Source organism: Tenrec ecaudatus, chromosome 18 (assembly GCF_050624435.1).
Source record: "Tenrec ecaudatus isolate mTenEca1 chromosome 18, mTenEca1.hap1, whole genome shotgun sequence".
Taxonomy (NCBI): domain Eukaryota; kingdom Metazoa; phylum Chordata; class Mammalia; order Afrosoricida; family Tenrecidae; genus Tenrec; species Tenrec ecaudatus.
In genome coordinates, this window is record NC_134547.1 from 47842897 (window position 1) to 47867291 (window position 24395).

The 24395-nt window shown below is 55.5% G+C and overlaps 1 protein-coding gene across 4 annotated transcripts in view; it reads left to right on the forward strand.

Moving 5' to 3' along the window:
* NLRC5 (NLR family CARD domain containing 5) overlaps window positions 1-24395 on the forward strand; it is a 98590-nt gene that overhangs the window by 59160 nt on the left and 15035 nt on the right. For 3 of the 4 annotated variants that reach the window (XM_075536346.1, XM_075536348.1, XM_075536347.1), the window contains exons 24-38: window positions 1352-1435; window positions 4086-4175; window positions 4342-4404; window positions 6598-6681; window positions 13945-14028; window positions 14914-15003; window positions 15371-15436; window positions 16571-16654; window positions 16748-16831; window positions 18232-18318; window positions 19183-19263; window positions 20094-20177; window positions 20457-20540; window positions 22635-22718; window positions 23181-23264. In XM_075536346.1, coding sequence (XP_075392461.1) covers window positions 1352-1435; window positions 4086-4175; window positions 4342-4404; window positions 6598-6681; window positions 13945-14028; window positions 14914-15003; window positions 15371-15436; window positions 16571-16654; window positions 16748-16831; window positions 18232-18318; window positions 19183-19263; window positions 20094-20177; window positions 20457-20540; window positions 22635-22718; window positions 23181-23264 — 1233 coding nt within the window. The remainder of the gene's footprint in view (window positions 1-1351; window positions 1436-4085; window positions 4176-4341; window positions 4405-6597; window positions 6682-13944; window positions 14029-14913; window positions 15004-15370; window positions 15437-16570; window positions 16655-16747; window positions 16832-18231; window positions 18319-19182; window positions 19264-20093; window positions 20178-20456; window positions 20541-22634; window positions 22719-23180; window positions 23265-24395) is intronic. The other variant, XM_075536349.1, reaches the window with a different exon arrangement.

Below are 24395 nucleotides of genomic sequence, written 5' to 3' on the forward strand. Positions count from 1 at the left end.
ACGAAGCCCGTGGGCAGAGTTCGTCTCCTTGGCTGTGGTGAGCCGACATGGGATCAATCTGACCATCTTTGATCGGGTAGCCTGAGGGTTGTGTAACCGCCATGCTTATCTCCCCAACGGTGGTTTCATGAACAATTTCAGGCTCGTTTTCGACTTGATTAAAAAAAACACAACATGAAGTTTCAGAGATCAAGAGCGTTTCCGGACAGGGCAGGCTCTTGTTGCAAGGCCCTATGGGTAAGCAAACGACCGGGCCTTGCTTAAGACCATAGGCAGTCTGTGAACCCCGCCTTCGCCCAGCAGGAACCCACAGAGTAGGTGTTGGGGTAGAAAGACCGAGGGGGCCCGCGCGTGCCTACGCGCCCCAGTGTGCTGAGTCAGAAACACCCGAGCAGGTGGCTTGTTGGGCATGTGGTGCCTGGTGGTTGAACTTGGGGTTCCGGCTGTGGGGAAGGTGCTTGTCTCTCCTGGCCTTCTTCAGGGCCTCTCTCAGTCCCCAGCTCTGCTGGCGAGATCTCTTATCTCTCTCAAAAGAGACCCACTTAAGACACAGCCACCACGACCCCTGTCTCATGATCATCCAAAAGGCAGCCCATTCCTCAATGGGATTGGAACCCCAAACATCCCAGGTTAGGGTTGACAACACATATTTTGGGGTTCGGACACAATGCAGCCCCTAACAATAGGGGCTCATTAACAATAGCCCCTCAATGAAGACCCCTGCTGAGCCTGTGCCTTAGGTACCCGGCCCCCCCTGCCACACGTACACTCTGTCGCAGCCCCGGGAGTACAAGGGGGAGACCTTCTGGACAGAGGCTCCTCCCTGAGGCTCTCAGCTCCCAGCACAAGCTGCCTTCTCCCCCTGCTCCTCCTACCTCCCCGGAGCTGGGAAGCCGGGGCCTGGAGGCCACTGTGCCAGAGGAAGGCAGCCAGGAGGGTGAGAGGGCATCGAAGGACAACGTGGGAAAGCAGACGCAGTCCAAAGCCCCTTTGACCCCAGGGAGGGACTGTGTGGAGACACAGGGGCTCTGGTCCTGGGTGGGGGTGTCCTGCAGTGTCTCCTGGCCACCCTGGGGTCTGAGCTTGCTTGGTCTGGCTTCCCTGGGGAACCACAAGTCTCACCTGCTGCACCGCAGCGTCGTAAAAGACCCGAGAGGTCCCACAGCAAGGAAAACGGAGGTGTTCGGTTGGGCTCCGCAGTTTCCAAACTCACACGGCCGCTGCCTTCTCCCACCCTGCCAGGAGTCCCTCGGACCCGGTGTCTGAAGGCCAAGTGTGGGGCAGCACTGACTCGGGCCCTCTCCAGCCTCCTCTAGTGTGAAGCATCCTCATTCAGCTGTCTTCTTCACAGATTGTCCAGCGAGCTCCTGAGTGACCCGAGCCTAGAGACCCTCCTGGACTGCTCCATCCGGCTGCCCCAGCTGAGCCTGCTGCAGTAAGACTTCTGCCCCTGTGCCCCCTGCCCCTTGCCCCCTGCAGTTGTCTTGTTTTACCTGACCTCACAGAGGTACAAGTTGGCTCCCAGATTCAATCCAATGGTTCATCAACCTTGGAAGGGAGTTCTTTGACCCCCTCTGAGCCTCAGTCTCCTCATCTGACCAATGGGGTTAATATTTCCCAGCCCCCACCCCTGCCACCACTCCTAAGGCTGGGACTCTAGAGGCAGCACCTTGAAGGCCCTGAAGCCTCCTCCCCACCCTCGGCAGGGACTCGATCCACCCTGTGCAGGTCGCCCTCTAACTCCCTGAAGGGAGATGCAAGCCGCGAATCCCAAAGTATTCAAAACTCTCTTTTCTAATTTCGGCTCAGACTGGTTAGAATTCTTAAAGAATTTATTTAAATATTCCTCGGGAGGAGGGGAGGTTGCGGGGGACGCAGCTGCAGCTGAGATGAAAAATAGAACCAGAAATAAAATCAGAGTGTCAATGATGGCAACATCCGTACCGAGGCCCAAGGCACCTCCCCCACACTGTGGCCTATGGGGCAGGGAAGGGATGGTGATGTGCCTGCAGTGAGCACCCCCAGCGGGGCCCATGCCGACCCAAGGCGCCCCAGGGTTCCCCCCTGAAGGAGGGCCAGGGTCCACCAGGGCTCCTCTGAACACAAAAGGTGATGGAGGATTGAGATGAACAGGTAGGGAACCTCAAACCAGAAAGGTAGGTCCCACAGTGTCAGCCTCAAGTCCACATCTAACCTGAAAACCAGGTAGCCAGGCTGACCTTGTGCTCGGGCTAGAAATTTGGTTTACTCAGCCCACGTTTCTTCACCAGATGCTGGAGACATGTGGGCCCCAAACCAAACTCACTGCCATTGAGTGAGCCGGACTCAAAGCAGCCCCCGTAGAGGAGCCCGTGGACTGTCTAGGTCCTTGTCCTCCTGGGCAAACTCAAAGCAAAACCGAGCCCGCGCTGTAGCGTTGATGGTGACTCACAGTGAGCTTGTAGGACAGACTAGACCTGCCCCATGTTTCTCCACACCCCTCTCCCCAGAGCAGTGGAGTGTGGGGGTCTTAACCACCACCCCTCCCTGCCTGAGACACAGACCATTCCCCTAGGGCCCCTTGCTGAACAATAAGCAAGGTCAGATATCATGAGGTGAACTTGGAGGGTGACGAGGTGATTCCCCAAGCTGCGTGCTGGACAGTGAGTGTCTGGGTGGGCGACTCAGACACTAGCTGAGGAGAGGCATTGAGGAGAGGCACGGGCTGTGACCCCCCAGGAGGAGCAGGGCACCACGTCCCAAGCTTGAGGCCCCGAGGCTGGCACGATGACTGGCTGCCGAGAGAGGAGGTGACATGGTGGAGCAGGACTGGGTCTCCCAGGGCCTGGTGACCACAAAGGAGTTTGGGTTTTCACCCAGTGGAACCTGGAAGTTAGGGACAGGGGTGTGTTTTCCAAAGCTCAGCCTGGCTGCCACCTGGTGAAGGGAGGGAGCGGGGAGGCTGTTTGTAGACAGTGCAGGAAAGGAGGGCAGCTGGGAAGCCTGCGTGTGGGGTGTGTGTGTACAAGGATAGACGTGTGGTGTGGTGTGTGCACATGTGTGTGGTGTTGTATATGTGCTTGTGCATGCCATGTGGTGTGTGCACATACAAGCATGAATGTATTATGTGTGCAATGTGAGTACACAGTGCGTGGTGTGTGTGTATGTGTGATGCAATGTGTGTATGTGTAATGTGTGCATGTGTGCACAGTGTGTGGTGTGTCTTTGTATGTTGCCTGTGTGCATATGTGTGCAGTGTGTGGTATGTGTATGTTTGCACGTGTGCCTGTGTGTGCATGTGCATTATATGTGGTGTGCACGTGACATGCCCATGTGTTTGTGTGTGGTCGTGTGTGCACGTTCATGTGTAAACATGTGTGTGCGCTGTGTGTCTGTGTGTGGTACATGTGTATGCGTGTGTATATGTATGTGTGTATGCGGTGTGTGTGGCAGGTGAATTGGGAGAAATTTTGGCCGTGGAACTGAAGAGACCAGATGCTGGGGATTTTGGGGGGTGAGAAAAATGGAGAATCTGAGGATGAGACAGTCTGCTCACTTTCTCTAGGGCAGTGGTTCCCAACTAGGGGCACGCCCTAACCCCCGAGGACATTTGCCCATGTTGAGGCATTTTGGGGTGCTATGACTTGGCAGAGGTGGGGAGTAGAAGCCAGGGGTTCCGGTATCCTGCAGCACACAGGCAGTCCACAATCAGCAGCAGCTCTGCGATGGGACAGGAGCTTCCAGCTCCCTCTCAGCAAGGAGGGCCTGTGGAGCCTGTGTCTGCGGGTAAACCCAGAGTAAAGGCAGGCCGTTCCCATGAGTCCTCACAGCACCCCCGAGAGGAAGTATTCTGTGATGACACCCATCTTCCAGGAAGGAAACTGAGGCTCAGGTTAGGTGGCATCCAGGTCACACCAGTAAGTAGAAGGAAGACTGGAACGCAGGTCTGCTCCAACATGCCCCCATGTGGCCCTGCCTTCTTCCCAATGTTTGAAGGCCCCTGCCCCCAAATCCTGCTTTCCTGTCCCCTCCAGCCTCCCCAGGGCCCCTGTCCACGGCCTGGCTTGGCTGTAACTTGCTGAGGGTGCCACCCTTTGCCTACTCAGACTGAGCCACACGGAACTGGCCCCAAGGAGCCCCCTGCTGCTGGCCAACGTCTTCCGCTTGTGCCCCCGGGTGCAGAAGGTGGAGCTCAGGTGGGCAGGATGTGTCCCGGGGGCCTGGTGGGTAGGAAGGGGAGGGACAAAGTGGGCCGACCTCAATCCAGAGACTGTGCCTCACCCAGGGTGAGGGTGGTGGCCTTCTGAGAAACCCCTTGAGGCTGTGGTCTGAGGGAGCTAACCCCTGAGTCATCCCCTCCAGGTCCCTGCGCCACATGTCCCTGCACTTCAAGTTCCTGGAGGAAGAAGGAGGCGTGAACTGTGGGTAAGTGGCCTGAGTCAGCCCCTAGCAGCCAGGGAGCATTGGGGATGAGGAGACAGGGCCTCCAGGGTGCCCGGAGCAGAATGAGGGCTGTCTGACCCCGCACACTCCCTGCCAGGGGCCCTGCTGCCAACTACTTTCATCCAACTTGTTTTCGACACCAAGAAACAGAGGCCCAGAGAGGGTGGGCCTTTGCCCAAGGCCACTCAGCAAGTGTGCATTTGTTCGCATGGCCCAGGACTCAGGAAGCCTGGGAACGGGAAAGGCTTTGTAACATTCCCATCTGGGGCAGGTCCCTCTGCTTGGCTACACAGCTGTCGAAAGGAACCGCTGTAGGGCAAGGAGATTGTGCCACGCGAAACTCAGGTGCGCCTAGAGAGGAACAGCCTCACTCCCTCTGACACCTGGCCCCGTGCTCTGCATCAGCCGGCTTTCCTGGGTCAGGTGAGAGAGGAGGAAGCCGGGCTGGAATGCATGGGCCATGCTTCCAGGAGCCAGGACTAGCCCTCCTATGGGAACCTCAGGCTTCTCGGCATGGAGGGCAAGATCCAGACTAGCTGGCCCTGGCTAAGCACGGATGGCCTACCCGGAACCTGGCTCATTGCTCGCAGCTGTGGTTCCACCGCAGGAAGTAGCGGGGTTGAGAGTTTCCTAACCCAGCCTCATAGTTTCCTAGCCCAGCCCAAGGGGGGCAGCTTTGTCTGTAAAGGGCTAGCCAGAAAACAAAAACAACCACAGCCACTGACCCGCAGTGACCCCTGGTGCATGTGTCACAGTAGAACTCAGCTCCGGGGCTCTTCAGAGGCAGACCGCCAGGCCTTTCTTCCTAGGAACTTCCAGGTGGGCGCCAAACTCCAGTCTTCTGGTTAGTGGCCAAATGTGTCACCGTGCGCCCCACACGGGGCAGCTGCTATCTGGGGCTTTGCTGGCCGGCGTCCCGGTCACTGCCCTGTTCCGTCCTTCTGTCCTGGCTTCGAAGTGGCTGTTGGCATCTCGTAATAGAGAGTGTCGGCATCGAAACTCACTTTATGAACAGAGGCCTTTGAATTTCACAGCCTGTGATCTTTCAGTGTCCCCGTTGTTATTGTGTTCCATTCATTGTAGCTGTTCAGTAGTAGGATTTTGTTATCAAGCCTTGGGCACATGAACAACAAAAACAAAAAATCCTTCTTAGTTTGCAGGCCCGGCAGAAGGCAAGAGTGTGTAGGGGGGGCGGCGGGAGGGTAGCGTGACCCCTGCCCTTGCCCACTACCACCCTGAGTTACAGAATTCCTAAGTCAGGAATTTCGACAAATGTCGGACACCAATGGCGGTGAGACGAGTGTTAGCAGGTGGGACAAATAGGGCCCGTTCAGCCTCATCGGCACCCTTGATGATAAAATGAGCCCCCTTTTCATTCTCTCCCTGATTTAAGAAAAGGGGGAAGTTTCCTGGGTGGGAGACCTCCCAATACTTGTTACACCCGCTTCTTCAGAAACAGAGCCCTGAGCCGCCTGTCAAAGGTAACCTAATGGCTGCGGCTTTCATTTTATGATCCGTGGGCACCCTTCCAGTGATCGGCACGTGGTTTTTCTTTTAAAGCAAAAGTATTTCCTTTTTAAAAATCAGCTGATTTAAAGACACTATCCAGTAAACAGTAGTGAAATGTAGCATGTACGGCTATGGGAAAATGGTGACAAAGACAAGGTGATCAATACTTGGCATTGATGGTAGAGGCTTTCGATTGTAAGTTTGTTTCCCATTGTTGCCCCTTAACCCCTGCATTGGCCTTTAAGGCATGGTCCCTTCTAGACTTTTCAAAGGTCGATTGATTGTTGTTTTGGGGCCGGCATCAATAGCCCCAGCCTCTCTTCCCCGCCTCCACGTCTGCAGAGGCGGAAGATGGCCAGGCATGGACATGACCCCAGAGCTGTAGTTCTCCCCTTGAACTTGAACCACCGGAAGGGTCCTCAAAGCCCAGCACGCTGAGTCCTGCTCCAGGGTCTCTGGTTTAGTATGTCTGGCCTGGGGCCTCGGAACTTACATTTCAACAAGTGTCTGAGCAATGTTCATGCAGAAGCCCACTAAGGCCAGGCTGCAGAGAAGGTGGGGCTCCCAGTTGGGGGTGAGAATGGGAGGACCCAGGCCTGAGGCAGGCTCAGCACTGTCTGTGGGACCAAGCCAGCCCCCTGCAGCTCGCTCTTCCTCCACCCACAGGTTCCTGAGCTGCGGACTCCTCCCGGAGCACGTGGAGCCCCTGTGCTCCCTGCTGAGCAAGTGTGAAGACGTCAGTCAGCTGATGTAAGATGGGGCAGAGCGCGGGTGTGTGCACCTGGTGGCGGTGGGGAGGGGAGGGTGTTGTCTGTGCGTGCAGTGGGTACGCCCACATCTTTCAACCAAGAGCCCCCAGGGAACAGTGGATGGAACACAGAAGGTGTCCTGGCACACAGTGTATCCCCACCCCCACCCTCTCCCCGGTCCCATCAAGGTAGACCTAGCTTCACAGTGTGGTCCTTGGCTGAATTTGAAGAACCCTTCACAAAGTCCCCCGGCCTCATGCTCTGCTGGCTGATGGGGTCTCAACTATACGCTCCATTGGTTTGCTTTGAAGGAGCTCCAAGAACCAAGGGTTCAGCAGGAGGAGGGGCTGGGAGCCAGGCAGCGTGGGGACTTGGGGGGCTCCGGTGTTGTGAAGGAGTGGGTGGTTTATGTCTCGGTCTTAGGTACTCACATGCAGCATACCTCCCCATTCTACGCCCCCCCAGGAGTGGAAAATAATAATAGCAATAACTGAAACTACTGAGTTCTTCCTGTCAAGTTGATTCTGACCCAGAGCGGCCCCATGGCCCCAAGGCTGTCTTACTGTCCTCAGAAGCAGGGTGCCAGGTCTCTGTCCTGCAGAGTCTTCCCTGGGCATGCTCAAATGGGCAGCCTTTCAATTAGAAGCCGCATGCTTCACCCTAGTGTCGCAAAGGCCCCCAGCAACCCCAGGTGCTGTTACTGTCCCCCACTTCAAAGATGGGGGGCTGGGGTGTTAAGATGTGCCCAGGATCCTGGAGCTCTTATGGTGGACTGATTCAAAAGAACCAATAACTTTGGGTCATTTCTTTTTCTTTCACCCGTGGATCTATTTGTTTAATGAAGGCTTCTGATTTCGCAGTGATGTGTTACTTCCTCACACGTATTTTACAAAATGGATGCAACAAGCCAGAGGCAGTTTATGCTCAACAACCAACTTCAGTCACCCCGCTGTCAGGAAAGGCATGGGGACCTCATTTTTTGTTGCGTTTGGTGAATCGGTCGTTAAAATGACACTTATAACCAGGATTCTCTCTAAGGCAGGCGACAGGGCAGCCGCCCACGGTGGAAATCACAAATTTACACGACTTGCTCGTTTTCCTTCACGTTCATCTGGGCCACCGCGTGTGCTAAGTGCCTGCAGTGACGGTCATGCTTGTCCAGAGGGATAAAAAATTAGATGGAGCTGTGCTTTTGATATTTATTCTTCCCATAAAGCTCGTCACGCTCGTGATGAAATGTGCATCTTTATTCCCTGGCATGGGTTACTTCAGTGAACAGAGATTTCCGTCTGAGTCACTTCAGTAAGTTTACTTCAGCGAACAAACATAAGGAAAGAGAAAAGGTGCCGAACCGCCAGAAGGTGGTGCGCTGTCGTTCTTTTCGGCGTGTGTGCCGTCCCCCAAATTCCCAGGAGATATTACGAGGGAACTGTGCCTTTCACCCGTGTGAACTATGGTCAGACCCATTTCTGTACGTCCAGCAGAAGCAGGAAGGGGCTTTTCAGCGATGGACCTGGTACGTTCAGAGAAGAGACGCTACCTGATTCCGAGCCATCAGACAATGCCTGTGTCTAACTGGCCTTCCTCTGAAGGCATGGGATCCTCCTCCTGTAGTGCCAAGATGCCTTGGGACAGACCCCACAGCCGAGGATGCTCGGAGTCGAGCAAAGAATGTGGCAAAAGCGGGCGCCGGTCCAGCAGCAGTACGGATCGCCCCCAGATAGCAGTTTCACTGGGTTGTTGTGGTTGTCCGGTGTCAGTTCCTGTTTTTTTGTGAGTGTTTGAAAACTGTCTTAGAACAGAATCTAGTTTTGTATACGTCTTTCATTGCTCTTATGTCGATACTAACTGTAGGAAATAACAGACTAAATGGTTGTGAGGGCAGTGAACCATTGATGAGTGACTGAGTCCCCCCCACTTCCTATAGCTGGGAAGAAGTCTCGGGAGGGAGGGAGGGCAGGCGTGGAACAGAGAGAACTGCCTGGGACGCAGGACAGAGTGCATCGTGCGGCGTCCGTGGTAGGTGCTGTGAACAGGATCCTGTGGTGTGACTTGGGCATCATCTCCGACAAGCGTCGTGTGCCAGCAGTCATCTAATCATCTGCACGCTCGGAGGGATTTGGTACGCAAGCCACACGTCGTGTGCCAGCAGTCATCTAATCATCTGCACGCTCGGAGGGATTTGGTACGCAAGCCACACGTCGTGTGCCAGCAGTCATCTAATCATCTGCACGCTCGGAGGGATTTGGTACGCAAGCCACACGTCGTTAGCGATTTCCCCGAGTCTGACACGGGGCCCTTCTCATGAGTCTTGTAGCCTTCCGTCGAGCCCCCCAGCTTCGAGGATGCTTTCTTGGCTTGTGAAGGGAGGGTCATGGCAACGGCCCCGTGTGACACGCCTACATCCCGTAGGAAGGATGCCGTTCCTGACCGTCCACCTTCGAGTTGTTTCGAACCTCTTGTCTCCCTGCCCAGTCCATACGTGTCCCCTGCCTCTTGCTGCCGCGGTCTCTGGTGTTGGTTTTGCCACGTTTGAGAGCCGTGGACTCTTCACGGTCATGGTTTCCAAAGAAAATTAAGTAGAGTGAGAACCCCCCCCACACACACACACACACACGCACCACCCGAGAGATGTGCAGTACGTAAGGTGAGACACTGCTGCCGCCACGTCAGGGCAAACAGGCTCACATTAAACTCTTTCGACAGACAGCCCAGCACATTGTTGCTGCCAGGGGCCGTCGGGTGGGCTGTGACCCATGACACCCTACGCCCCACAGAAGGGAGCGCTGCCCAGTCTTGCACCGTTCTCGGAATCATTGTCCAGCCCCTGGGTCGACGCATCCTGCTGAAGGTCTTCCCTTCTCCACGACCCCTCCACTTGACCAACTCGGATGTCCTTCCCAGGGCCTGGTGTCTCCTGAGAACGTGGCCAAAGTACGTGAGACCACGTCTCCCTGTCCTCCTTTCAAAGGAACATTCCAACGGCCCTTCCCCCAAAACAGGCTTGCTTGGTCTTTCAGCAGACCGTGGTACTTACAATCTCCTCTGCCAGCGCCGCAATTCAATCTTCTTATTCGGTGTCTAACGGCTGCGTGCTCAGGAGGAAACTGAAAACACCATGGCTTGAGGAAGGCGCGCCTTAGTCCTTAGAAAAGAAGCCCTGGTGGGGTAGGGGTTACAAATGGCCTGCGATCCGCATGGTTGGCAGTTCAAAACCACCAGCAGCTCCACGGGAGAAAGGCTGGGCTCTCTCCTCCCATAAACAGTGACAGCCTGGGAAGCCCACAGAGAGTTGCTGTGGGCCAGCACTGACTCGATGGCAGGGAGCTGGGTCTGGGTTTGGTTCCTCAAAGGGACCTTCTCTCGTGCCAACACGTTAAAGAGCTCTTGGGTGGCACGTTTGCCCAATACAAGACAAGCCATCGTTGGAATTCTGGACGGCAGCATCCTTGAACATTCATTGTGGATCCAAGCAAGATGGAATCCCTGACATCAATCTTTCCTCCGTTTATTAGGATGTTGCCTATTGGTGCTGTGTTGAGGAGTTTGCTTTTATGATCAATTATAGCCCATACCGAAGACGGCAGTCCTTGATCTTCTTCGTCAAGTGCTCAAGTTCTCCTTGTTTTCAGATGCAAGGTTATGCCGCCTGCACAGTGCGGATTATGAACAAGCCCTCCTCCCATCCCAATGCTGCTTCCTTCTTTGTGCAGCGCAGCTTCTCCCTCATCTGCTCAGGATGCAGATGGAATAAGTATGGTGAAAGGATACAACCCTGATGCACGCCTTTCCTGATGTCAAAACACTCCATAGACCCGTGTTCTGTTCGAATGACCGCCTCTTGATCCATGCACCGGTTCCACACGAGCCCAAGGAAGTGTTCTGGGATTCTCATTTTTCTCTGTTGTCTCTTGTTTGTGATGACCCTCGCACTTGAATGCCTTGGCATGGTAGCACAAGTAAACTCTTTCTGGTCTGGGAGGAGATACGTATTATCTGTGAGTTCCGTGTGGTCATGATAATGAATAACCACATAGACATTTCTTGTGACTATTATTTATGGGTGAGGACATGGTGTGGGGGCCAGGCCTGAGCTCCTCCGGCTTCTGCAGAGAGAAGGAGAAGCCAACTCCATACCAGCCCAAGGCCGAATGCCACAGATGGAGGTCAGCCTGGCCTCTATTCTTCTTGACTCTGCTGACGTCCACCACCCCTCCTATGGCACCCCACTTCACTGCTGGGCTTGATCATTCAATGTAAGAGCCACATGGGACTCACAGACAATCCTCAAGATTATGGGGGTGCTTAGGGAAGGTTACAAAAGGGTAAGTTCTGTTCTCCTCTGTGCTGCTGCTCAGGCATTCTGGCGGAGTGTCTCTTTGGTCCTCGGCCTCAGCCATATTCCAGGAAAACATGGGGAACCCGATGCTCTGCCTCATGGTCTCGGTGCTGCGGCCTCCACCACTTCAGGCTGAGATCTCTCGTGTGCTCCGCTGGTATCTCTCCTTTCTTCATGAGCATGGGTTCTCTTGTTTCCTGTTTCTGAGAGACTCGCTTTTATACCCAGTGAAATGGCAAAACAGACCCATCCCTGTATTAGTGTTTCACACACACTGTTTGTGTGAGCCCGCCCAAGTGTTGAGTAGAATTTTCAAAAACATAGACAGAAGATCCATGCCAAGTAATTTCACTCCATCACAATAGATTATATGTGCACTGTGCCATTCTCAGGAGCCCTGGTGCGGCAGCAGATTGCTCATTGGACTGCTGCCCACAGGTCAGCAGTTCGGACATACCAGCCACTCCGTATAAGAAAGATGGGGCTGTGTCCTCCAGTGACTGCTTCACAGCCTGGGAAACCCCAGGGAGCAGTGCACCCCTATCCTGTAGGGTCACTGTAAGTCAGAAGTGATTTGGTGGGGATTCGTTGGCTGATACTCTACCATGATACACCTGGCAGCACAATCACCTTGTGTATAAGAGATGTAAGACACCTGTGGGATTCGTGCCCAGCTGTTGTGTTTGCTACCTCTTGTTCTCCACTTGGGATGCCTGAACTCTATTAGAGTCTTATGGGATGAACCATGGACATACATAGGAGGGGGTACCAAAAACACACAAACCAGAATCCCCCGCCAATGGTATGCATTTAATTTTTTTTACCAGACAACCTTATCACAGTACTCTCCATTGCACTTAACACATTTGTCAAACATGTGATTCCATTCTTGGAAAAATTTTTTGAGCTCATCTGATTGGGTGGCTGACAGCACCTCCCTCATTTTTTTCTTCACCTCTTCTACATCATCAAATCACTGTCCTTTCATGTCCTTCTTCATTTATGGAAACAAAAATGAAGTTGCACAGAGCAAGGTCAGGTAAATAAGGTGCATAGGGCAAGAGAGGCATGCTGATTTTTGCCAAAAACTTGCTCACTGAGATGGCTGTGTGAGCAGGTCCATTGTCATGGTGGCAAAACCAGTCCCCCATCTGCCACAATTCAGGCCTTTTTTGTTGCACACTATTATGCAATCTTTTCAGAACCTCTAAATAGAAACTTGATTAACAGTCTGACCTGGAGGAACAAACTCCAAATGCAGTACAAGTCGACATTTTCATCCGTTCAGGAAGTTGATTGACATCCAGAATGAGGTTTGTCATCAATCAACATTTTACCTTTTTTGAAACAAGGAAACCACTCATACACTTGAGTTTTTCCTAAAGTGCTGTCCTTGTAAGCTGTGTTCAACATCCCAACAGTTTCTGCAGCATTTTTCCAGAGCAGGAAAAAATATTTCACAGCCGCACAATGTTATCTGAAATCAGCCATCATCCCCTCCCCCCCAAAAATACCCTCACGGTTCAAGCAAAACTGCTTTTATGAAAAAACTCACGGAGACCAGAGAGAACCTTCCCAGGCAATGCCACGGGATGCACTAACTCAGGGCAAGTTGGTTGATGCTCGCCTAGCAGGAAAAATTCCTACTATGAAAGGTCTGCTCCACCCAGCACCATTCCGCTTCTCTGGGACAGGGATGGGGGATGGGGAGGGTATACCCCTTTATATATGCAGACATCGCTGGAGCAGGTGTTATGCAGTGCGTGATGATGTGATGTGTGATCATACGCATTTCCGTGGGCAGCACAGACACTGTATGCTTAGTTACTGACTTAGCCTGTGTGGCACCATGACAGCAGGTCCTGGTGTCTCCTTCACTAAGGCCATGGCCATTGAAGCCCTGATGGAGTACTGTCCGGCTCTGGCACACCCAGAGTCGCCCTCGGTTGGCAATGATGCAAACCCACTGCTGGAGAGGAAATTCTGACGCCAAGCAGCCCAAAAGGCCGAAGAGAACTGTGCTGTAGGGTTTCCGAGACTGTAGATGTTTATGGGAGCCGGCAACCTCATCCTTCCCCTTTGCCGTGGCTGGTGGGTTTGAACTGCCCACCTTAAGGTGAGCAGGCCAATGCCTTTGGGTGGCCAAAAGGGTTGATACTTAGCTACTAATCAAAGGTTGGCAGTCTGAGCCCACTCAGGTGCACCTATAAAATAAACAAGGGGCGTGACACAAGCCTCAAAAGGTCAACGTGATAGGACAAACATGAGCTATTCCAAGCTGCCCTGACGACTTGTTTCTGAAATTGTATTCAACACCGTAAAACCTTCCGGGGCAGGCAAGCGCGGTGTTCTGTTGCCTTCCCACATTAAAAAAGAAAAAACAATCTGTTCACGAAATGAATCCTGAATTGACTCTTTCTCCAAAACATTGTGGTTCCCAGCTGATGCAGCCTCAGGACCCAGTAAAACGCTCACGGGGTTTCTTGAACTCCTGAAAGCTCGCTAGACTGGTGGGAGCCCTGGGGTGGTCACCTGGCCGAGAGTGAAGGGGAAGATGAGAGCTGCCCCGTGGCCCTGGGGGGACCGACTGAAGGTGGGGTGATTCTAGAGGCGACAAGGGTGATCACTGTGGCGGCGATGGGCATGGTGATGTCGGCAGGTGGTGCTCAGGACAGTGATGTTCCCGATGGGCATTAGGCATGGTGATGGCGATGTGGTGATGGAGATCAGACTGGTGGTGTTGATGGTGATGAGGCTGAGCTTCCTGTGATGCTGGGGGCCGTGATGAGGGTGGTAACAGTCGTGTTGTGTGCGTGGAATGACAGCGGCAGTGGACGCAGTGGTGCTGGTACCAGCGAGGAGGAGGAGACAGAGAATAAGGTGCTGTATCTGATGGCCCACTGGCCTTTCTCTTACCTCTTACAGCCTCTCAGGAAACCTGCTGGGTGATGAGGGATTCAAGAGGCTCCTGGAATGTCTGCCTCGGGTGCCCATCTCCGGTGTGCTTGAGTAAGTGGGGTGCAGCCTTGGAAACAGCAAGGGGGTAACATTCCCCTGGCCCACGAGCATTCACGGACACCAGGTAACATCTCCGTGGGACTCTGTAGGATGCGGATGCAGAGCTCAGGCGGGGAGGGGTCTCTGACTTTGATCCTGGGTCTTTCCCTCCTTCCTCCCTGGGCAAAGCCCTGACCAGACAGCCAGGAAGACCTGCCCCAGGAGATAAGCCCCTTCCAGTCAAGCTCAGTCCTGGGGCAGGAATGGACAATTCATGGTCCCTGGGCTTTCACCAAGGAGCCTGGTGGTATCATGGATTAAGAGTCAGGCCGCCAACCTTAAAATCAGCGGTTCAAATCTGCCAGCTGCTACCTGGGAGAAGACTGAGACTGTTCGTCCTAGAAAGACTGACGGCTGTGGAAACCCACAGGGACAGTTCTGCTTTGTTCTATTAGTCGGACTTAGCTTGATGGCAGTGAGTTTAGGTTTTAGTTTTGTTTAGTTTCATCTGGGATGTCAGCTGCCCCATCCATCCCCGAAGCTCCCCTGAACTGACCCAACTGACAGGACACAGGTTTGGAGATGTGTCCCCACAGCAGACAGTGTCCCTAGGAAGTCATCCACAGTCTCAGCAGAAGGATGGGGCCCTGGTTGCTAGGTAACTAACGGAGCATTGTACTCCTGGGTTTCTTTGTATGTGTGAGGATGGAGCTGCCAACCTGGCCCCTCAACGCCCGGCCCCCGCCCCCGCCCCAGATCAGGGCCCCTCTCTGACCTTCGGGGTCTCTGGTGACCAGTTGGCCACTGAGGCCTCTCGGAGCAGATCTGACAGCTGGAGGCGAGGGGAGCTGCCCAGGTCCTGCCTGCACCCCTCACCTGAGCCCCTTCCCCCTACAGTCTGAGCCACAACAACCTCTCTCTGGAAAGCGCCCTGCTCTTGGTGGAGACCCTCCCCTCCTGCCTGCATGCCAGGGAGGCCTTGGTGAAGTAAGGAGAGGCTAGTACCCCTTGTGGGTGGTGGGGACGCCAGGCCCACACCCTGGGCAGCCTGCCTGTGCAACTTGGGGGGTCCCCCACTTCTCTCATAACCTCAGGGTTCACTGAACATGGGTGTCATTATTTCCATGATTCTTTGATGCCCGGGGACCAGGAGGGACAGGGAGGACACGGGTCGGGCAGACCGGCTTCAGAGTCCCCAGGGAAGGAGTTTGGGGTCTCCACTGTCAGCAAAGGTCTTCCCACCCTGGTGCTCCTGTGGACCCCACTCCTCTTCCCCTTCCGTGCCCCGGGGCCCCCAGGCCCCTAGGACGTGGCCGGTCTGGGCCCAGAGCTTCCCACAGCCTTCTCTCCACAGTCTGGGCTCCGAGCACAGCTTCCGGATCTACTTCTCCAGGCAGGAGGGGGCCGGGAAGGTGCTGAGGTAAATCCAGGACAGCAGGAGTGGGTGGGGAGAGGCGGTCTCCCTGTGGTGGTCTCCCTGCTGGCTCCTTTATTGAGCCCCCACCTCCCCTGTCCTTCAGAAACTCCACATCTGCTGGCTCCTCAGTCCTCCAGGGCCCCACTAGCCCTTGAATAGGACTTTGATGGGGCCCGTGTGCCCGGGAGCCGCGTCCTGGCTGTAAAGCTGGGTCAGTGATGGCGTTGCCAACAGCAGCAGACTCAGGAGCCACTGGGGATGGAGGGGTTGGTGGCGGGGGGGGGGGCATCCCAGCTCTACCACATGCCAGCTGGGTGGCTTCGGACAAGTTACTGTATATCTCTGTGCCTCATTTCCCTACTTGTGAAATGGGGCTAGGGGGCTGCTGATAGACAGCCCCCTTGGGGATTAAACAAGTGTTGGATGGGTTGCTACTTCCACCACCGGCACCCCTGGGCTCTGGCCTTTCCTCAGCCTCACGTCTTGCAGTCAGTTCCTCGCCGGGTCTTAGCTCAGCTGGGGCCCAGGCCTCCTAAGGGGTCTGCCCCTGGCCAGGCAGCCTCCAGCCCCCTGGGCCGCAGAAGCCAGAGAGGTCATCCCCATGCCCATGAATAGACCTCTCCTCCGCTCTCAGCCTTTCACTGGCTCCATCGGGGACATTCACTGCATGTTCATTCAGCACTAAGTCCAGCATCCTCCTCCTCCTCCTCCTCCTCCTCCTCCTCCTCCTCCTCCTCCTCCTCCTCCTCCAGGAAGAGATTCTACCCATCCTTTATGGCCCGGCTCAAAGACCAGCCCCTCCTGAGAGCCTCCAGTGTGCACGTGCACACACACACACCACCACCACCACCACCATGGGGTTCTGCAGGGCTCTCTTCTCAGTGGTGGGAGACCGTGGTCTGGGGAGAGCCCCCAGGCCCTCGAGCCTCTCATAGAGGGGGTTGGCCATCGGTGGCCAGCGTGTGAGCTTGGGTCAGGCAGTGTCCCCGTCTGTAAGGGATGCTCACTGCGAGACATGGACGAGATCCTGCCTGTGCCCCCAGGGCCACCCCAAGCCTGGCCCACTGCCCAGCTCCCAGGTGGCTGAGCCCGCCCTCAGGGGCCCCACCGCAGCATGCCCTTGCCCTCTGCTCTCAGGCTCACTGGATGCAGCCTCCAGCCCGAGCATGTGCCCAGACTGGCCGGTGGCCTCAGCCAGGCCCCCCAGCTGGCAGAGCTCACGTGAGTAACCTGGCCCAACCTGGGGGGACAGCCGGGGGAGGGGGCACAGGCAGCTCTGCCAGAGCCACCTGCATAATTGACTTCTGTCCTCAGACTGACCAGATGTGGCTTGGACCCAAAGCAACTGACCGTCCTACTGAGCCTGGTGCGGCGGCCAGCAGGGCTGCTCTGCCTCCAGTACGGGGATCCTCTTCTGCTTCCTCCCTCCCCGGGGGAGGGGTGGCATGCATGTTGGTGGGGGCAGGGGGGTGGGGCTTGAGGGGGTGGCAGAGGGCAGGGCTAGGCCCTGGAGTAAGGTCCTGCTCCTGAATCCCAGAGCCTCCCTGAGACCCAGAGAAGCCATCCCGTCCCTCTCCTGGACAGGGCCTGGCCTGGGGGGCTTACAAAGGTAGCAGGGTGTGCTTGTTCGAGATCAGCTTGAAACATTCAGAAGAACCCCTCCCCGAGAGACGCTGCGACCCCAGAGCAATCTGCTTTCAAACTCAGATTCCCTCCCCTTCGCTCCAACCACCGCTAGTACTGTGCCGTGTTTGTGCGTGGACGTTCTAGACCCCGTGCTCGCTGGCTCCCAAGTAGGTCAGTCAGCGTGACTCTCTAAGGCCAAAGGACGTCCCCTCCGTCACTGCGATTAGAACTCGCGGCGATTTCCTAATGGCCTGGGTGCCTCGATCCACTCGGAAACTTCACCACTGCCCCTCAACTGGGACAGCTGACTTCTCCGGCCCAGGAGCCTGGCAGGGGCCCTGGCCTGGCAGTGTCCCGCCACCATGCTGCTGCCCCGCCTCCCACTGGCTGCAGATGCTCCTTTCGTGGGGTCTTAATGCTTATCCCTCTAAGCCGCTCCCTTCCCCAGAAACGGGAACTTAGCCGCGGGGTCCCACTGGCAGGACTTCTTGCTGCAGGCCATGACCAGGCCCCGGGTGGGCTGCTGCCCCAACCAAACACCACTGGCTGGAGGAGATCCGGGCGCAGCCCCAGATCCTCTGAGGAGCCGTACGGAGCGGTGCTCTCCTCTCGGAAGAGCAGGACTGTTTTCACTGGCTCTCTTTACCCTGCGTCCGCATGAATGCACTCGCTCCTTGGCGAACGTTTAGGAAATAGGAAAGGGTTGCTTTTTTTTAAGAAAAGAAAAATCACCCAGGAGAATCCCCGCCACTGAGACAGCCACCATGGAATCGCTTGCCCCGGCCCCGTGTCTCCTCTCGCTCCCTAACTCTTGCCTCCTATCCTTTCTGTTCTGAACAAAGCAGAGCTGTGGGGTGGCAGGGGTTGGGGGGGGGGGGTGTCTTGCGTCCTTATCTGTGTGACTTCGTGTCCCACAGACCTTGTTAAGTCCAGCAATATCACTCTGAAACATTCATACTTACCTCCCTGGATTGCAGCCATAATTATGGTCCTAAAGATGATATCAACGTTCCTTTGTGGATGCTTTTAAAATAAGGGGTTGGGGGGACATCAAAAGCCTCTAGTTGCCCCGGCCCTCCTCCTTGCTCTCCTGCCCCACTGTGGCTGGCTGGGTTATACCCCCCACCACCACCACCCCCAGGAGACCTCAACTGAGTCTGCTTCTATGGCAGGGTGGAGGAGCCATGGATTCGCAGAGCCGGGCTGTCCACGCTGCTGAGAGCCAGTGCCCAGGCCTCAGATAACGTCACCAAAGTTAGGTGAGTCCGGGAGGTGGCCCCCAGGGCTTCGTCATCTAGGCATGATCCTTGGGACCTTCCCTCCTCTCGACATTGCTCCCTCGTCCTGTGGCGTAGCAGCTGTGTCCCCAAGGTGGCATGCATCATCGGGCCTCTGTCACAGTCCGGCCACCATGACACCAGGAGGAGCAGCCTGGGATTGTCACTAAGGCCTCAGACCTCCCAAGAGCACGCTGCCATTCCAGCCTGTCTGCCCTGGCAGTGGCCACCCCAGCCCACAGCTTTGTGCCCCGAAGTGACAGTGGCACTGAGTGGCTGTCAAATGACATTGCTGTCTCATGGGCCGACCTCCAGGTACCCACTAAGCCCCCCTCGCTGGCCCAAGCCCATGTCTTTTCTGACCTTCCCTCCTGATCTAGAGAAAGGGCGAGCTCGCCCCCACTGGGTGGGGCTGAGGGAGATGGTGGTACACAAGCCCACCCTTCTCCACTCGCTCTCTGCCCGGAGGGCCCCAGGGAGGCCCTGGGAGGGAGGCCATTAATCACCACCCCAACATTGCCCTCTGCCCTTTCCCCAATGAAGGCCCTGAGCACACCCTGTGAATACAGGCCCCCACCCCACCCCCGGCACCCCCGGCTGCACTGTGGTCCTGAGCCGCTCCCTCAGTGCCTTCCTGAGCTTCCCTGGGAGACCTCTCGAGGCTCTCTATCTGAAAGGTTCTCATTCTGGTTTCCTCTTAAAGTGCTTGGAAAGGCAAGTCTTTGGGTGTCTGCCATCAGGGACCAAGGACTTGCTCCCCTGGAAGCGAGGCCCTCGCTGGGGAGAAGGGGGGCCCAGGTTTGGCCACCCACCCAGGCCTCACACGGTTCCCTCCTTCCTCCCCAGCATCTCCGAGACCCAGCAGCAGCTCTGTGTCCAGCTGGAATTCCCCTGTCGAGCGGACACGCCGGACGCCGTGGCCCTCAGGTGGGAGCCAGTAGTCAGAAACCCTGTGGTGGGGCACCGCTGCTTCTGACCAGGATTTCTGGCGCCCCATCGGTGTGACCTATGAGGGCTGATGATGTCACCAAGAGCCTCAAGCTGCCCCTTGGGCCCTTTGGCCTCAGGGCTGTTTCCTCTGTTCAGAATACTCTCTCCCCCCACCCCCTTTCTCAGCCTTCACCCGGCCAACTTCCCCTCAGCCTTCTGGTCGCAGGTCTAATGCCACCGCCTCAGGGTGCTTCCCTGAGCCCCAGAACACCAAGACTGAGCCCAGTCCCGGTCACTCCCAATTCACTAGAGTAGATGCTGGCTCTTCGCGACCCCACAGGACAGGGTAGAGCTGCCTCTGTGGACTCCCAAGACTGTAACTCTGCTGGAGTAGAAAGCCCCGCCTTTCTTCCGAGGAGCGGCTGGTGGTTTCAAACCGCTGACCTCATAGTTAGCAGCCCACTAGTCCTCCTGGTTGACCGCTTGGAGTCAGTGTCTCTGGTCCATGGTATGCAGGTTTGAAAATGAGAATAACTCACCCCCTTGCGGTGGCTGCAGCCCCGCAGGACACATTTGGGGAACTAGAGCATGGCTGGATGCCAGCCCTGACCCCTCTTCTTAACTGGGTGCCCTGGTGCCGTCGACAACCCGCACAACCGTGACGCTCGCCCAGCCTTGGCTCCTCCTCCACAACAGGTCTGGCAACAGAAACCAAGATGAGAGGCCTCTGTTTCGGTTAACATCTCATTGCCCTGTTACTGTAAGCTCCTTTGGGACAGAGGCTGGGTCCCTGCCCTTCAGAGCTGCCCTTCCCTGTCTGCTCCCAGGCTGGCCCCATGTGACTTTGGGAACCCTAGCAGCCCTCTCGTCAGGGTGCCGATGGAGACATACGCCAGATTGCAGCAGCTCAGGTCAGTCCCCAGGCCTGGAGCCCTGAGTGCTCTGGCTGGTCAGGTCGGCTGGGCGTAGGCAGAGCCGCTTAGGGGAGAAGGAACCAGTACTAAGCTCTGGTATTCCCACTTCTCTGTGCAAGGCAGAATCATACCTGGGCAGCTGAGGAGGCCCCTAGCACAGCATGGGGAGCCCTGACTGGCCTATGGGGAGCTCCCGGGTGGCCACCTATCTGTATGTGGCCCCTTAGGGCGCCTCCCACCCCGTCAGTCTTCTGGAATATGCTGGGGGCTTTTCAGTTTGTCCCAGGTGAACCTCTCCGATGTCAACTCCCTGCTCCTGCAAAACTTCCTGCTGTCCCTCTCGGAGCTGAAGACATTCCGGTAAGCAGACAGCACGCAGGCCTGGCCTGCTACTCCACCTGCAATGCCCCTGCCGGGGGCTCTGGGGAACTCTGGGGCCCTGCAGACATGAGGTCGTGGGAAGGACGCTATTCCCTTTGCAGTACTCGTTCTTGTCTGCTTTCCCCTTTATTTTTATGTTTTTACCTTTTATTTGGGGATCACTGCTCTGTAACGGGACAGGTGTGCGGGTGTGAGAACGTCCTTTTGCCAGACACCGAGCGCACCCACGCCAGGTCCTTTCCCACGGCTGCTTCACGCATCTCTCCAGTCCTCCCTCCCTGCTCCTTCCCGGTCCCCACTCTCCCTTACCTGCCTTCCTCTCTCCTCTCACTCGTTCTGAACCACTTGCAAGTGAATTGCTTCTTCCAGGGAAGGCCCTTACTCCTCCCCAGTAAAGTCTGTTTCCGCACCATCTGGTAGAATGAGCACATTCGGGAATGTTAAGGTGGTTACGCTGCTGTTAGTGAACCTGCAGCTCTTACTCCGCAGCGTCCCAATGCTAGCATGGGCTGCATCCTGACGTCCAGCCCTGGCTCGTCCCAGGCCCCGTCCTGCACTGGGGAGCTGTCGCTCTTCTCTCCACCACCAGGGCGTCCTATTCCTTGTCCAGCTTTCTGTTTTAAACTGTAACTGTCTTTTTTGGCGTATAATTCCCGTATCACACCGTCCGCGACGTTAAACCTATTCATACGAGTTATGTCATCGTCACGACCACCACTCGGAGCACATTTCCTTCTTTCTCAGACTCGGGATTAGCTCCCATTCCTGGATCTCTCGAATCCCCTCCACCTAGAACAGCGTCTCCACCGTTCTCTGTCCCTTGTGGCCTTGACACTGTCCAGGCTACTGCTTCTGTAGGATGGCCTTCAGCGTGGGTGTCTGTTGTCTTCTCGTGTGGAGAGTTAGGGGATAGCCCACGCACATGACGCCTGCTTGTCCCACCGCGGGCGGTGTCACCTGTGTCCCCTGGTGAAGGGAATGCCTGCCAGGTGTCTTCCCTTGGGAAAGTACTATTTCCCTTTGTCACAAATAAGGATCTTTGGGGAGGCCTTTGCATGGGATGTTTAGCATCCTGAGGATGCACACCTGTATCAGTGGGATGTTTGGCAGGATTGTCTAGGGAAACAAAGTCAGTGACACTCAAAAACATTTAAATGCAAAAAAAAAAAACCCATCAGTGACACTCATTTCTATGCAAAAAGAACTTTATATCGAGAAACAGCCCCTATCCAGAAGGCACCCCAGCTCAGTCCCTAAGTGGGGTGCTAGCTTCAAATGTAGGAAGCGGCAGGGCAGGGATGCGGAAAGGTGAATCGGGGTGCAGGAAGGTCACAAGTGGGTGGGGGCTGAGTGGCGTGGACCCAAGATCGGTGGGAACATGGCAGGGTGCCGGCAGCTCTCAGGGCTGGGCCGATCACATGAGGAGGCCCCCGGAGGCAGACACAGAGTGCTGGCAAACAGGAAGGCGAAGTGGCAGAGAGAGAGAGGGGGGGGGGGGGAGAGAGAAGTTGCCAGGCGGAGGCATCATCAAGCTGTGACCTGATTGACAGGCTGCACTCCACCCCAACACTCTCATAAAAGGAGTAAAAATCTCCTTTCACTCCTGTCTAAATCTCGCTCTTTTGCTATTTAAAAATTAATAACAAGCATGTGTTAATAGTTATGAGACCGCTTACTGACTATGTCAGTAAGGTTTGAAGAAAAATTATTAAAGATACTTTTTGAATTATTGGGAGGGGGGTGGAATCAGGATACAGATCTTGTGGCAAGCAACAGTAACTGGCTAGATTTTTTAAAAAGACTTTTTCATTGTCACTCTTTTTATTCGGCCTCTATTTACGCTGCGCTACCGGCAGTGCTGTGAAGGGTCTACCTGAGCGGTGGTGGGCGAGGGCACAGTCGAGCCCATCAACGCCCCTGCCGCTCAGCCTCTCTTGATCAGTGGAGGGATTTATGAAGGGAGAAGGTCCCTGCCCAGGACCCCTAGGGAACCACACCCCTGCCCTGTGCCCATGGCCTCCGCTGCCAGCATTCAGAGCTCCCGTCTGACCTGCTGCCCTTTGACCCCACCAGGCTGACCTCCAGCTATGTGAGCATCAAGGGCCTCACTCACCTGGCATCTGGCCTGAGCCACTGTCGGGACCTTGAGGAACTGGAGTGAGTTGAGTGGGTCTCTGGACAGAGAGTGGACAGGGCAGTTCATCCTTGGGCTGGGGGGTATGTGGGGCTTCAGCCTACCCCGTGGGGTGGGGGAGGGGTGGGGGAACCACTGACTCACAGTGGGAGATGGTAAAGGGGAACCCACAAGCTTTACTCTCCTCAGACCCCGGAGGGGCTGGGATGCAGGGGGTAATCAATCACGTGCGTGGTAGATCCAGGATCCTTCTGCAACCCTCATTCCAGAACCTAGAGGCTTTTCCTCTCTTCCTGCCCGGGCCTCAGGGTCTGACCTTTGGGGCCAGTCACGCCCCACAGAACCTGGACAGGAGGGGGTTCCAGGATCTGCAGGCCCGGAGTTGGCCTCCTGGGGAAGTGGACAGGCAAAGGGGTCTGATAGAGCTCAGCCCCAGGGCAGGGGCACCCTGAACTAAGCTTCCTCTTGTGCTTGGCCGCTTCCAGCTTGTCCAACAATCCGTTCGGCGAGGAGGCCGGCCAGGAGCTGGTGAAGACCCTCGCCGGGAAGTGCAGGCTGAAGAGACTTGAGTAAGTGGTGGGACAGTTAATGGTGGGGCAGGGGAGTGGAAGGGGCTGGGAGTTTCTGCCTCTCATACACACCATTGTCCAACCACCCAGTGGATCCCAAGCGAGTGGAATGTTCTCCTAAGACCTTTGGCTTCCTGGCCTGGCTCCGATGGCCCACAAGATGCTCAGTGACAGGAAGGAAGATAAGCGCCTCAAACCAGGAAGTGACTAATTCAGGTCATAGAAAATGATCAGGGGGCTGACTTCAGGCATGGCTGGATCCAGGGGTTCAGTGTCTGACAGGCCTCACTCCAAATGTATACAACGAGGTCAGAATTGACTCAGCGGCAGGAGTTTTTGTTTTTCACTCCAAAGCTCCCTGTCTGTCTCTTTGCTCCTCTGTCCCTCCATCTTTCTCTCTCTGTGTCCTTGGCCTTCATCCTCGGGCAGATACTGCCGGCAGCAATTCCTACCATCTCTGTGGAAGGGAAGCACCTTGTCCTGGCTCTTACAACCAAAGACCGGCTAGGAATCTCACCAGCCTGACTAAACCAGTCGTGTGGCACCAAATATAGATTCCTCTGATTGGCCAGACCTGGGTCACATGCACACTCACTTATCTTGAATTAACAACCCCACTGTGACTCAGCCACCCTAGATAAGGTTATTGATTGATTGGCTGTCAATCTTACAGGAACAGACAGCCTCGTCTTTCTCCTGAAGAGCCGCTGGTGGGTTTGAACTGCCGACCTTGCAGTTAGTGTTCCAATACTTACCCAGACAGTGCCAACAATTAGGTGGTATTTCACGGTACTATTAACAGAAATATCAGGAGCCCTGGCAGCATAGTGGTTACACATTGGGCTGCTAACTGCAAGGTCAGCAGTTCCAAACCACCAGCCTCTCAGAGGGAGAACGAGGAGGCTGTCTACTCCCACCAAGAATGGCAGTCTCAGAAATCCACAGGGGCTCCTGTCGGAGTCGGCATTGCTTGAATTGTAGTCAGTTGCTAACAGAAGAAGGCAGTGTGGTGAGTGGATTCAGTGTCAGACTGCTAACCACAAAATTGGGGATTCCAGCCCACCCTGCCCCACAATGAGGCTGTCTGCTCTGGGACCTGCATTTTGGGAAAGCCAACAGTCTCTGACTCAG